Source organism: Seriola dumerili, unplaced genomic scaffold (genome assembly GCF_002260705.1).
Source record: "Seriola dumerili isolate Sdu_G_001 unplaced genomic scaffold, Sdu_1.0 BDQW01000025.1, whole genome shotgun sequence".
Classification (NCBI taxonomy): Eukaryota; Metazoa; Chordata; class Actinopteri; order Carangiformes; family Carangidae; genus Seriola; species Seriola dumerili.
The window spans coordinates 8,775,488-8,789,912 of record NW_019174280.1 but is presented as its reverse complement, the minus strand read 5'-3'; the positions used below and the strand labels follow the sequence as shown (position 1 = coordinate 8,789,912).

General features: G+C 40.0%; 1 protein-coding gene across 1 annotated transcript in view; it reads left to right on the top strand.

Moving 5' to 3' along the window:
• The window catches only part of mdga2 (MAM domain containing glycosylphosphatidylinositol anchor 2), a 163,903-nt gene that overhangs the window by 65,850 nt on the left and 83,628 nt on the right, over positions 1 to 14,425 (top strand). The window contains exon 3 of the mRNA XM_022764395.1: positions 2,357 to 2,531. Within this exon, the coding sequence (XP_022620116.1) occupies positions 2,357 to 2,531 (175 nt within the window). The remainder of the gene's footprint in view (positions 1 to 2,356; positions 2,532 to 14,425) is intronic.

Genomic DNA, 14,425 nt, shown 5'->3' with positions numbered 1-14,425 from the left:
CCACTTAAAGCTTGTACAAAGGGACGGGACAGAAGCAGAGTCTGGCTACAGACTTTGTCTTTTTTTCAGAGAAAGAGGTTGATGAAAGGGAGAAATTCAGCACACACACAGTCTTTGAGTTTCATAGTAAGCTAATTTATTTCTTCCACTCTGAACAGTAACACCCCAAGCAAGACAGAGAATCTGAAACTCCTCTGATAAACTTCAACTTTGCTGCATGTGAATTCCTCTCCTTGTCATCCTCTAGCCCCGAGCTCCACAAAAAGCCTCTGGAATAGGGCACCATTATCAGATTTTGGGCCACCCACCCTTTCATTTCCTCTCTGCTGTCTGTTTGGAAAATGACCAAACTTCAAGCTGCTGTAACCTGGGGCTGGAGTCATCATGGTTAAAACCCCACAGCTAGAGCAGCACAGCAGCAATCTCCCAAGATAGCACCCAATCCCCATCCCTGCATGCAATGATATCCCTGTTCCATCTGATGCTATCTCTGTAAAATGGGATGTTATCAGTATCCAAGATGATGCTATCAACATACAGTGTGGAGATATTGGATTCTAATTCATAGCCACCCCTGCCTAGACAGAGATATGTGAGGCTCTGCAGGCAAAGCCAGTCCATCTGTGGCTTACTTAGGATGAGGGATTGAATGAAGCTTTATGCTCCGTGATTCTGGCTGTGTGGCCCCCAGGCCAGAGTTGTCACAGTACCTGTTCATGCTGTATGCTTTAATGAGGACAGGAGAGGGAGATGATGGAGAGTCAATTACAACCTCATGTTGGAGAGTAACAGTATTTCACCTTTCATTACACCTCAATGCCATGGGCTAACTGGGTCTCATCAGTTAGCGAACGGTGCTCATGCTGAGAAGGCCACGCTGAGGTCAGTCTTGTGCGGAACAAAGGAAAGAGGGAAGTTAGCGGAAGATTTGAGCTATCACGTTCTCCTTTGTACTGCGACATTTCACAAAAGAACATTAAAACAGTTTTACTTGAACACAGAACGTTCTTCACCAGTCGCCTACGCATTGCATCAAATATTGAATCTTGAAAGGCCATTAATGGAAAGGGGCTTATGTTAGAGAGGCTAACTTCCTGTGTGTTATACCTATATTTTATTATATTGTTTTCTCATCTGCATCAGGGAAATTGGTTTAGTTGCTTTCTCGCTGAGATTTAGATGAAAACATCCATGCCACTAAAAATAAAGCTACAAAAAGCAGCTCAGCATAAAGAATGGAAGTGGGGGAAATGTTTAATGTTTAATGTTTGTTTAATCCATACAAAAACTGAAGTGCAAGTTTCAGCTGGTTGCCCGACAATGTTAAAACCCTTTGCAAAACTACAAATTGCCACAAGTTTGACGTTTTATACTTAAGTTTATTTGAGGTTTAGACATAAGGTTTCAATGACTGAGCTTCAGAGGTGGCTGATAGGTAGACTTAGTTACCTTGGCACAGAGCCACTGATTTAAATTTTTATTCTAAGCTAATAGGCTGCTGGCTGTAGCTTCATATTTACTGTAAAGAGATTAGTATTGATATTCCCATCTAACTCTCAGCAAGAAGGAAAACAAGCATGTTCCCCAAAATACCGAAGTATTCCTTTGTTGTTTGCTGTTGATGCAAATTCAGCACTTCCTTCATGCTCACCTATTCTCTTTTTTTTTGCAAAGTAATGCTCAGGATTGCTTTTCTACAACATAAATAATGTTTTCATTCACTTTTTATTTCCAGTTACCCTAATTTTTGTTTTGGTTTTTTTTGTCAGTGTTAACATACTGTCACTTAAGCCAACATTTCCTGCAAAATTCCCATGGATTTCACATTGTGGCCTACACATTTTTCATGTTAAAAGCCTACTAGAAAAGGGCATAATCCTTCACTTCTCTGGCAGGCTTTTAATTTGAAAAATGTGCAGGCAGGGTTGGGTTGCATTGATGGTATCTTAATAGCTATTGAGTGAAAGTGGATAGTCAGCGTAATTTGGAATAATTAGTGGATAGACGGTTTCTGTTGAAAAGTTAAGTGGTGATGGAATTAGTGTTACAGGAATGTACATGATGCTGAAATTAACTATTTGAGTGATTAAAGATAATTCCATCCACACCCTCAATATTTTTTACCAGGCCCGTATTAGCAGTATTTTGCTTGTATTTATGCCAGATATGTCTTTTATTGGAATACCGTCCTTTATTTAAAAGTTTACAGTATCACGTTAATCTATTCTGTGCACCTACTTCCCAAATGAAGCTGTGTTTGATGCCTCAGTCCATTGCCGCCATACTAGAACACAAGGTGAACAAGTGATTTCAGACCAGGAAGAAATTTGTAATTTCTACCTTTTGTTCTTCCCAGATCCGATGGACCAAGACAGCCGGCAGTGTGTCGGACCGCTTCCAGGACTCCAGTGTGTTCAATGAAACATTGCACATTGCAAAGATCCTGAGGACCCAGGGAGGTCGCTACTACTGCAAGGCTGAGAACGGCCTTGGCTCGCCTGCCATCAAGTCCATCAGGGTGGACGTCTACTGTAAGTACTGAGACCTGTTGAGTCGGAGTCATACGGTCATAGCTCGTTCGTTCCATGGCTTTCTGTGTAGGATTAGAATCTAAAAAAAAGGAAATAACAAACAAATAATGACAATCTAATGATTAGATTGTCATTATTTGTTTGTTATTTCCTTCTTTTCCCTTTTAATGTGTCAACGTTATTTCCTAACAAACAAATAATGACAATCTAATCATTAGATTGTCATTATTTGTTTGTTATTTCCTTTTTTTTTATGAAGACCTCCAGGTGAGGCAGACTGAAAATGGTACATTGCTCAGAGGTGTGACTATCAGAGTCTGTATCAGTGTTAGCCTGCTAAGGATTGGCCATGGTGGCTTTGCCTTCTGTTTAATTCTCTGCTCGGACAGATTCCGACCGTGACCCTGAAAAGGTTTCTACTCACAGTTCTGGTTATGTAACAAAGTCAGTCTTTTATCAGTGTAGTAAACATAGTGAATCTGAAACCACATTTAGATAAAAAAAAAATTATAACCAGTATATCCCAGTTAGTATTAAGTCATTTCAGACTCGCCACAAAAATATATTATGCCAAATGGAAGTCGAGCAATATTATTTTATAAATTGGCCCAAAATGTTTTACATTTGAATCATTTGACACAAGAAACTGAACATAGCTGCAGCACAGACGATTAGTGCTGATCAGCATATAACAACATGAATGCTTACAGCCTAATATAGCAACGTTCCATATTTCTGCTGTAAATGAAAATGTAGTTATTCAGAGATAGTGCATCCGAAGAGACCCCTGCGCTCTCCTGAGAATGTTAATTAAGCTAAAACGCTTTTATTATCCTGACATCGCCATCGACTGTAAGTGCAGTCTCTCTATTTTTAAAGTATCTGTGCGACAGATGGGGAGGGTTCATTGGCATTCTTCAAAGAAAAAGGTGATTTAGTGTTATTGTCTTTATTGATTTGGAATTGATTGTCCTATTTCACCCTGTGAGTGGTCGAAGAGTGGCGAGAAACAGGAGCTGCTGCCCTTTCATCGTGGCTGGACCCTCGGAAAGCTTTCAACCCACCTCTCTATGGCTTTGTTTGTGCACACAGGCAAATTTGGTGTGTAGGTGTATCATAATCAGCCGTATGAAGGGCAGATTTTATTTATTTCTAGTCTTGCTGTTTCAGTTTTAAAAAGTCTCCTGAGATTTCAAATCATGTGTTTGGTGCCTTTGAAAGATCTCTAAGCCGCCTCCTTAATTTTTCACTACTGCTTCAGTCTTTGCTCCCTCAAAAGCACTCTCTCAGTCTCTGCTTTCTTTTTTATGCCAAGCTGCAAACTAAAAAAATGAAAATTGATGGCCCCTCTGCCCTTAATTTGTTGCCAAACACCCAATTTTCAGTCACAGAGGAAAGAAGGAGGTAGTGGAGCAGAACATTTCTGAACTAAACAAGATGCACTTGAGCTGCTTCCAGTCCATGACACCCTCCCAGTAAAACCTACATTCATTTGATGCATTTTTGAATAATAACACATCCTCTCCTCTCCTCTCCTCTCCTCTCCTCTTATTCTTGCCCCTCGGTGTGTGAGCCACATCCTTGTACCTGTTTATTTGGACTGACACGGGCAGAGGTTGTGGAATTGAAACTTGTTTAGAAAGCTTGTGGAAGGCCTTAGTGGAGCAGCAGAGCAGAGGCTGAAAGCTTCTCAGCAGCTGACAGTCAGAGCCTTGTTCCCTCTGTGCACCATTTCACCTTGACTGCACTGAAGAGCTGGAGGAGCAGATGTGGAAATGAAGCCACATAACACACCAGAGACAGAACATGAGGATAATCACAGAGTGTGGTTCCTCAATGAGCATCATCATCTGGCATTTTGAGGTCAGTTTTCATGCTGTTTAAGACAAAGTTAGATCGAGTGTCAGTGGAGCACAACTGAATAAAGTTCAGTCCACTAAAGTTGCAAACTTATAAATATATGTATATTATAAAGAATCACAGAGACTTGTTAAGTTAAGAAAACACATAAAGAATTATTTTAATTAACTGAATAAAATGAAGGAAAGAAATTAACAAAATTAGAGAGATGACATTACGATAAATGCAATATATACATCCCAATACTTTGGACTACAAATATGAAAGTGCAATATACATACTGTTAATACTGTCTGTAATACTACGAAATATTATGTAGTGATAACAGTAAACCTGCAATCTAATAACATAAGCTATCAACATGAACAAAACAGACATATTGAAAGCATAAAGACAAAACTAAATAATCTAGAAATGCTTTAATAAAAAATAATAAGATTATTATAAAGCAGATTTTTTTATTGATTTTTGTTCTTGTTAACACGGTAGCAAATTGTTATCCCGATGTTGTCCTTGCATCTGGCCTTGTAAAACAGTATGTGTGTACTTCATTAGCTGGCACTATGCTATGTTGCACATCCAGCAGAAGCACATCATTCCTCCTGAGCAATGTTATAACTGTCCCCTGGGGGTGAATTTAATTGATGGGCCTCTGCAGTACGTGCTATTTTTAGTGGTTTGCAGCTACGATTTTTAATTAGTACTAAAACTGGTGTTTTGGAGCTGGACCTCCCAACAACAACACCTTCAATCACATTTGTTGTCTCTTCCAGATGTATCTGCCGTGTGTCTGTTCATATTCCTCTGTTCTCATATAAGAAATAATGCAAGCAGTAGTAATGGACTACACCATCACTACAAAAGAGTAAAAAGATACCCTACATAATTAGGGTAGCCAGCACGTTTAACATTAAGAGGCTTAAAACCTGAATGATCCTTCTGCAGTCTCTGCCTTTGGTTTTCTTTTGAGATCGGTTATTTGCTTCTTCTTCTTGGAATTAAGGGTCTTGTTTTCAATTTTGAAACTGAGTTCTTATTCATATATGCAACATGTTTTAGCTTGAAATGTGTGTACTGGAAGAAAATCAGAGAGGACGCCTCGAACCAGTTTGACTCCGTTTCAATTAAATGAAATGTAAGAAATAAGAAAGGATAGGTGTAGGTAGGTAGACATACAGACAGACGGACAGAGTCAAAGTTTGCTGTTCTCAGAGTTGTCTGTGGGCTGCAGATGAAAACAGGAAGGATAATTAACGGTAATAACTGACCTCTGCAGCCCAGAGGAGCTGATATTAGCTATACAGCCAGCTCAAAGCTAACGTATTTACAAAGCTCAGAAGTCCATCTAAGCACTTTTTATACCTGCTGACACCTCGGTTGTGTTTGTCCGCGGTTAGGTCTGTGGGGAAAGTCCTCTGCAAAGTTAATAAAGAACCTTGCCCAACTCCTACACTGATCGATTTTAAGCTTAAGATGCTCACTTCTTTTTCCTGCAGGGGAGTCTTTTCAGTGTTTTCATTTAATTTTAGCTGCATTAATTTTGCTGCAGCATCTAATGTTTCATTGAGTGACTGATCGAGGAGGGCTTAAGAGTTCTGCAGGGGCAGCTTATTGCAGGCTCAGAGAGTTCATTGACCATCGCCGGCACAATATATCTGAAGGAGACTTGGCGAGCAGGAGAAAATGTCCACCCAAGTGGCAAACCAAAAAAAATCTGCTTTTAGGAACGAGTTTGGGGCCTTGGAACATTCTTATTTACAGTAAATTGCTAATGGATTAAAGTTTGCAAAGCACATACTGTTGAGATTGTGATTAGGTTAATTAGTGCTGGCATGATTAGTTCATTAACCAAATTAACAGAAATTGAATCAACAACAAATTTGATAATGGAGTACGTCCTGTAGTGAGCAAACTGCCAAACATTTGCTGTTGTAATCTTCTGTAATGTGAGGTTTACAGCTTTCTGTCTTTCCTATGATTTTAGATTATGGTCAGACAAAACAAACAATTAGAAGATGTCACCTCGGACTCTGAGAGCCCGTGACGGGCATTTTTCACAATTTTCTGACATTTTATAAACTAATTGTTCATTCACTCAAATAATTTTATTTGTCAAATAATTGATGTATTAATCAAAACTGAAAGTAACAAGTAGTTGCACTCCACTTTTTTACTGATAAACAATACAATCCAACACAATTCAAGTCAATTACTGGTGCCCGAACATACAGGTTGTCAAATTAACTCAGAGTGAAACAGAATGATTTCAGCTGATGGAGAAATGGAAAACAAATTGCTTACTTTAAACCCTGTGCAGTTCAGGTCACCATTTACTGTACAGGTTGTGATAAAGGACTTTCTTTAAAATGGTCTGAACAAACCTGGCAACTCAGAATAAATTGAGAGCATAGAGATACAGTGCAGAGAGGGGAAAAAAAACATGCAACCAAGTTAGTTAACAGGAAAGTAAAAGCTGTTTGTACCATTTGTCCATATGCTAATATTGGACAGATGATATTAATGTTGTCTGCCTAGTCAGCCAGTGCCAGTTTGTCAGTGGCTGTGAAATAGTGAGAATGAGGTGGCGTATATATATTGTGAGAAACAACCCACTGGACTGAAGATATCATTTTTATTGAAGCTTTCACACACATCGTTCCTCTTCCCTGATATTTCTCACTACGTTCCTTCAAAAGAAGGATTAGAATAAGACAATAGCCTGCTTTCTCTGTGTTATCTGTAGAGGGACTTACACAGCCCTTAGTCCACACTGCTGGTGCACAAGCCAGAGAATTTTAATGAGGATACTGTGTGTTTGTGTGTGTTTGTCAGCACATGGACGAAAGTCTGAGCTGGAATCATTTTTTTTGGCAACTGCAGCATTCATCTAGATTCGAGACGTGTGAATGTGTGTGTCCATTTCTTTGTGCGCTCATGCGTGCGAGAGGAAACAAAAATAGAGGCTGCCCACTGGGTTCAAGCACATGCTTATGCATGAACACACTCTCCACCAGTGAGGTCCTGACTCACACACACATGTCAAAGGCTTAACTTGTCTTGGCATACGCCTCCTCAGCTGTGCAACGCTGTGCAGCAGCGTGCGGCGCAAGGACGACTTGGGGAAGTGTGTCTGCTTTATGTTTGCCTTCCATCGATGGAGTTCATGAAGGAGCTCAGAGACCAAACAGCAGCTGATGGTGTTTGTTTAGCGGCCGTGCAGGCTTTGCTTTATCCAGTCGGTCAGTATAACTGGCGCTTCTTATCTCATCAGGTGTACAATTCGTGCCGCCCTGCTGCAAGGTGCCTGAGTAAATGTGTGTGCAGAGCAAGAGAAGGAAGACAGTTCTGTGGAAAACATTGAGTCACAGACCATGGTGATAAAAATTGAGTTTTGACTGACACTTGTGCAGTTCCCATTAACTCCTCCCGCGCTTCATTACTTGGATTTGAGTTCTGTGCTACCCTGGAGAGGTTCTGTTAAAGTAAAAGGCAATACATTTGGTTATATGCAGAGGGCAGTGTGTGGGATGGTGATCTCAAGGGAGCCTATTGATTATTGGGTTCATTTGGATGAGGCAGGTGCTGAGGCAGGTTCAAAAAGTTGAGTTATGGCTCAGATTGAGAAAAAGATGTCATACTTAACTGTTGGGCCTTTTTCTGATTGTATAAGGCTTTTAATTTGACGAATGGATAAAAGAACAGATGATCCACCCATTGGTCCATCATCTTAACCTGCTTATCCTGCTTAAAGTCAACCTACCCAGTACACACCATGGGTCACATTCTCAACCATCGGAAAAATATCGCCAAACCCCACCCTTCTTAGTTAAGCTGCTACTGTACCACTCCTGTCGTGCTTTCTGTTCTTCCACAGCACAAAGAATTTACAGCGGCAGGTTTACTCAAAACCCTTAGCAGTTTTTGAATTGACAATGGGTCCTCGATTTCAGACAGAGGCTCAAGTTACAACTGTTGCTAGCCGATTCGGTCAGTTGTACCCAGATAACTATTTGAACCAACATTAATACATAAGCAGGTGGAAAAACGTCTCTAACTGAATTTTAAATGTTTGCATTTGACCAGCTTCATGTCCAAAAACTGTACATCCTCATCAGTGGATAATCCATGTAGAAAAAGATGAAATAAAAAAATCAGCATTATTCTTTTATTGTTGTATAGAGCTAATTACTCCTGGTACTATATGTATAATATGTAAAAAAATATGGGACTGTTAGCTCACATACTTATTTCCAAAGATTATTTTTTTCACATTAAATGTTGCAAAAGAAAATGTTTTTTCAACGTTATCTCGGGCAATATTGCTGGGATTGCTGCAGTGTAAAGAGACGCTATGGTTAACATGAACTCTGATACCTCCATACTGTGGGTGTTGTAGTAAATTTTCACTCAAATATACTATGCATTATAAATATACTGAATGTTAAATTTATATAATCCAATGGAATAGCTATACTCACATTTGAGGTGAGATTTGTATGTGAACCAGCCTTTACTGAAGTAGGATTGTTATAGAATGGAACCTGGAGGGAATAAAGTAAAAACAAAATGGTCTGAAGGCCCTGGGAGCAATGGTGTTGGAGTAGCAGCTGTAGCGAGGCCCAGATTGAGGATAGACGAGGGCCTTAGGTTTAGGGTAGACGAGGGGCTCTTGGATGCCTGATTGTACTACGATGCCCTGGCACAGGAGCCTTAGTTGGGGTAGACGAGAGGCTTCTGGACACCTGGTCCTGCTACGCTACAGGCAGGCCTGGTTTGGGGAATTGGACACCATTGTTCCCGAGACGGTGATAGGTTGACTTAAAATAGGTGGAGAATTCACCTAAGAAAAGAAATATATATGATTGAGTATAGGCACTCTGTCTTTAGTTCGGATCCGGATCTGTTCTCGCTTTTGTTCTTGTGAAAGAATAAATTCTATTGTGTTGGACTCTGATCATCTCCAGTGACTTCTTTTTTTAATCTTTTTGACTCCAGTAAAAGTGCAGTTTTGCAGAAAGTTAGGTGTTGGTGAAGAGATCTAGACTCACTCTCTGGCCCAGACCTGGAACTTTTTTCCTCCAACATAGGGAAATGCCACACAGTGGATGTGCTAATTATGAATGAGGCTTTTTTTATGTGACGTGTAACCCCACAAACTAATGTAATTTAATAATAAGCTTGGCTTTTAAAGTAAGGCTTAGTTACTACTGTAGAGAGTGAGTTTGTTAGCTGGGCATGCTAATATTTTGAGTTTATCGTAGGGTAGGCAAACACACTGTAGGCTACATGGGGAAAATGTAAAAAAGAAATCGAACTAAATGGGTGTAAAGTATATGATATATTTCTTATTCCCTCCTTTTCAAGCACATTATGTGCTCTTTAAAATTGAATACAAGCATTACAAAAACTTCACATGGCATCTCCGTCATCAGTTTTCGGACTAAAAACAGATATGTGACAGAAATGGTTGAAGAACGACATCTTGCTATCTCAGTATGATGAGATCCTATGATACGAGGTGATGTATTACGCAATCTTCCGAAAAAGATCCCATAATGTATGTAGACAAAGATGTATGTGCAGCGGCTCTTAAGTGCTTTTGGATGTAAATGACCTGGTGTGATGAATGGTGTGATACAGCCACGGTGAGTTATCTGAGCCTTGTTTGAATCAGGATAGAATGAATCAGCACATTATGTGTACATTATGTAAATGTTTGCTGGTGTGGTTAATGGAGGTAAAGCCAGTTCACGACTGCCCATTATTCTTTCAAGGACTTGCTCTGGGGAGGGGCCCTTAATCAGAGTAGTGGAGTCAACCACATCTCTCGCCTCTGTTTTTCTCCCCATCAGTAGCTCAAAACATGCTACAATGTGTTTGTGTTGTGTATGCTAATGTGATTATCTCTTGTAGAATTTCATTCTTATCTCCCTTTTTGTTTTTTAAACATTCTCTCTCTGGGTGAGGAAAGGCCACAGATGACACACCGACAGCTAGTTTATATTTTAGCCAGTATTTTAGATATGGACGACAATATCCAATTATAAGATGTGGATATACAGTAGAATCCATGATGGATAATGTTGATACCGATCTCGAATTCTGCCCTGTTACAAAACAGCATTTCATGTCCGTGAAAGATGTTGTTTGAAGACGTCTCATAAGGATAAAAGTCTTGACAGGTTCTAAGGCAAAAATCAGTTGAAGAATATTGTTTTAACAAATGTGCACTGCTTTGGTTTGTGTGATATTGCCAACGCAGACGAAGGAGACATGAATTGAAATAGTTGTTTACTGACCTTTTTTGGAGGGTGATATGAGACGATGGAAAAGAAAAAGAGAATCATTAATGATCGTATGAAATGTAACATCATACAGAACACTAGAGGCTTGCATTAAAGACGATACAAAGTGTGCTCATTTCTCCTTCAAATGATGTAATGGATGTTGTGATGCGTCGTAATGCAGTGAGAGATTGTTCTGAAGTGTAAACGCATGACACATCTATAAAAGTAAGGAAGTATTTGATTTGAAATAATGACCAGAGTATTTCTAAATGTGTGATGTCAGTATGAGCTCACTGTGATTCACTCCTCAGCGGGATGATTAAATCCCAATTTTTGTGGCGTCTTTAAAGAAATACAGCATTCCCTCCACTTACATCAGACACTACGTCAGTGGTCAAACTTGCATCGGCGGACTGGAGGCCGGCCTGCTGTCGAAACACAACAGGTGGAATTTTTTCAAGTCATTGCCTTCTCACTTATTGCAGTCATGCACTGTATTATACCCAACACATACAGTATACACACACACACACACACACACACACACTTCTTCTTATCAACCTATCCCTCTCTAGTCTCTAAAATGTACTTCATCATCTTTAATGAGTTTACAGTTAATGCTGTTATTACTGGTATCAAATTTGTAAAATAAGCAATGTGGCATCAGCAGAAATATATGAGGTCACTTTTTTATTCAAAGAAAATGACTTCAAATCATCATTCAGGAAAGATTGCTCATCCTTGGTTGCTCTTTGTCCAGACCAAACAAAGGCGAGCGTCATTAGGCTGAAACCAGAAAAGAACTCCATCATGTCACTGGTGCTTTGCCTCCAACTCTAATGGCTGATTTCTAGGTGGTGGTGGTGTTTAGATCACTGGTCTGTGGCCTGCTTGTTTTCTAGGGAGATGAATTAGAGAGGAGATGGGCTGAGGCAGACGCCGCTGTCTGAGGGAGAGGATGAAGAGGAGATTCATTACTACTCATCCCCTAACACGTACACACAAACACAAACACAAACATAAACACACACACACACACACACCAGAACTGGGCATCATTATTTCCTCATCTCCATCATCGGAAGCAAGTGTGGGGTTACAGGCTGTTCTATAAGGCTGCTGACGTCTGCCCCTCCATTTATCACACACACATTGTCCACGTGTACACACACACACATACACACCTCGGTTTTCTGGACACACCTACAGACATGCAATGTTCCTCCAAAGACAGAATAATTGGAAAAGCACTGTCACTGAGGAAGATGGAGGTGCAGCAGTCCTAAGTGGGCTGCAGCTTCCTAAACACAGCTCCAGCTCTTAAAGCAACAGTTAAAACAGCACAGTTAAAGCGCAGGATGACTTCATCTGGCTGGAGGGAAACATCATCCACTCTGCAAGCTTAAACACCACATATTTGCATAGGTTTAAATTCAAGGGAAAAGGTTCAATCAGAAGTCTATAGTTTAGCTCTGGAAATTCGTTTTAGCACAAATAAAATCTTTTTTTTTTTTTTTTTTTTTTTTTTTTACATCCGTACTGCATATTATCTAAATCATTTTTTACACATTAGCAGCCAGTAGCTCAAGGGGACAAGCCCACATTACTGTACATTGCACTATCATCTCACAGTACTAACAAGACCATTGTCCTCTATAACATTTAAGCTACTCTGCTACCAACAATGTAGCATGCTGTATCGTTCACTATCGCTCCATTGACTCCATTCTGCATTGCTACTTTAATTGCCAGTAATTACACTTAACCAGGCCTGATGACTGTGGCCTCAGAGAGGGAGTTAGTTACCATTACCTTAATGCCCAATGCAGAGAGAGAGAGACTGTAAAAGTGTGTGTGTATGTGTGTGTGAGAGAGAGAGAGAGAGTGTGAGAGAGAGTGTAAGGGGCTGGGGAAGTCAAGTAAAGGAGATTTTATAGAGAAAGAGAAAGGCAAGCAGCTTTCTCCCCCCTCCCCCAGTAAGATATTTAAGTTCAAGTTAACACAGGAATGTGGAAATGCCTAATGAATTATTCAGCACTTGTTACAAAGTACCACAGAGGCATGCCAAGCAGCAGCTATGGCAGGGGTGGTGTGTTGCCCTTTACAAACCTTAACCCAACTTGTCCGACCCCCCCTCTGTGTTCCTGGCAGAGACAGAAGAGTAGCCTTTATAAAGCCCTGATCTCAAAGGGCTGCCCCTTTACAGAGTATTAAAACAGTTGTTTCGACCCCTGGCAACTGACCCACTGATTAAATTTCAATTCCAAACTTAAAATATTAAAGCCTGTATAGGGAGTTGTGTAATGAATTGTACCACAGACACGCTGGCACACACACACACACACACACACACACACACACACACACACACACACACATCAAGTCACATAGCTTAATAAACCTGCAATATTTTCTGAGAGTTTTTGCCAAAAGAATGTGGATATTCACTATTGTTCTAGTGATGCAACCAAAACGAAAACACTTTGATTGACTTTTTTTATGTAGAATTAGTAAATGACAGTGACATTTAGTTAATCACAGAAGCAGCTAATTATGTGTCTTCTCAAAAACATTTCAATAATGTTTGCATATTTGTTATAATACAACAGTAATTACAGGATTTAGCACATAAATTCAGTTTAAATGCAAAAATACCAAGCATGTACATATTCACATCATTCACATCATGATTTTGTCCAAATCACAAAAACAAACATTACCAAAATATGTTTATACTGTATATCTCTATAGTTTTAGTACAAATACAAGGTTAGACTTTTCACAAAAAAAAAAAAGGCAAATAACAATATCTCCCAAAATACTGCATTATACATGTAAGGTAGAAAACGGATAAAGCTTAATATTTAACTAATAGTTAACAAAGACCCTTATAACTGTTTAGTTGGCTAATAATGCAAGAGGGGCAACGCTAACAATGCTCTAAACAAGCAGTGGCTAGTAGTAGTAGAAAACATATGATATCTTGCTTCAAATTAATACCTTAATCTGGGTATCCACGGTAATCTGGTTAGAGCGTCTGTTTTATCAACCAGGCTGTCACTCTACCCTGCTGCTAAGACAGAAGTAATAATCAGTCAGTGCCATAAGATATCCATCAGTGCCGGATCACGGATTACCAGCCATGTGTGCATTACCATTTTAATTATGTGGTGAGATGCACTTAGGTATCTTTATTGAATGATGTGTCCAGTCACAGTGTTTTCTTTTTATATCATAGAAATGTGTGTTACGCTGTCACAGTAAGATATAACACACCAACTGAATGTGCTCCTCCTTGGATTCTCTGCTCTCCCTGCTTTGATCCCCACAACAGCAGTGAGAGCGGTGCTGCGCATGAAGCTGCTCACGCTCGTATCTCACGTCTCAGTGAGTGATATTCCGTTTACTGAGATATCTCTGTTACACAGGCGCCATCGTCAGAGTGGACTTATTGCAGAAATAGATGCATCATGCCCTCGCCCACCCTCCGAACACATCCGTCCGCCACCACAATCACACTTAAGTGTAAAGCAGCAGCTGACGCCGAATCTAGCAGCTAGCAGGAGCTAGTTATTGTGGAGTGTAGCCATGAGATAGAGGTCACTGTTGCCAAGGGGGTGAGAGACGGAGGGAAAGGAAACGTTCTGACAGTAAATTGCATGCTGCATTCACATATTCCATCAGAGGCCTCTGCATGAGATGGATGTTATATTATATGGATTATTAACCTTTTGACCCACATTAATG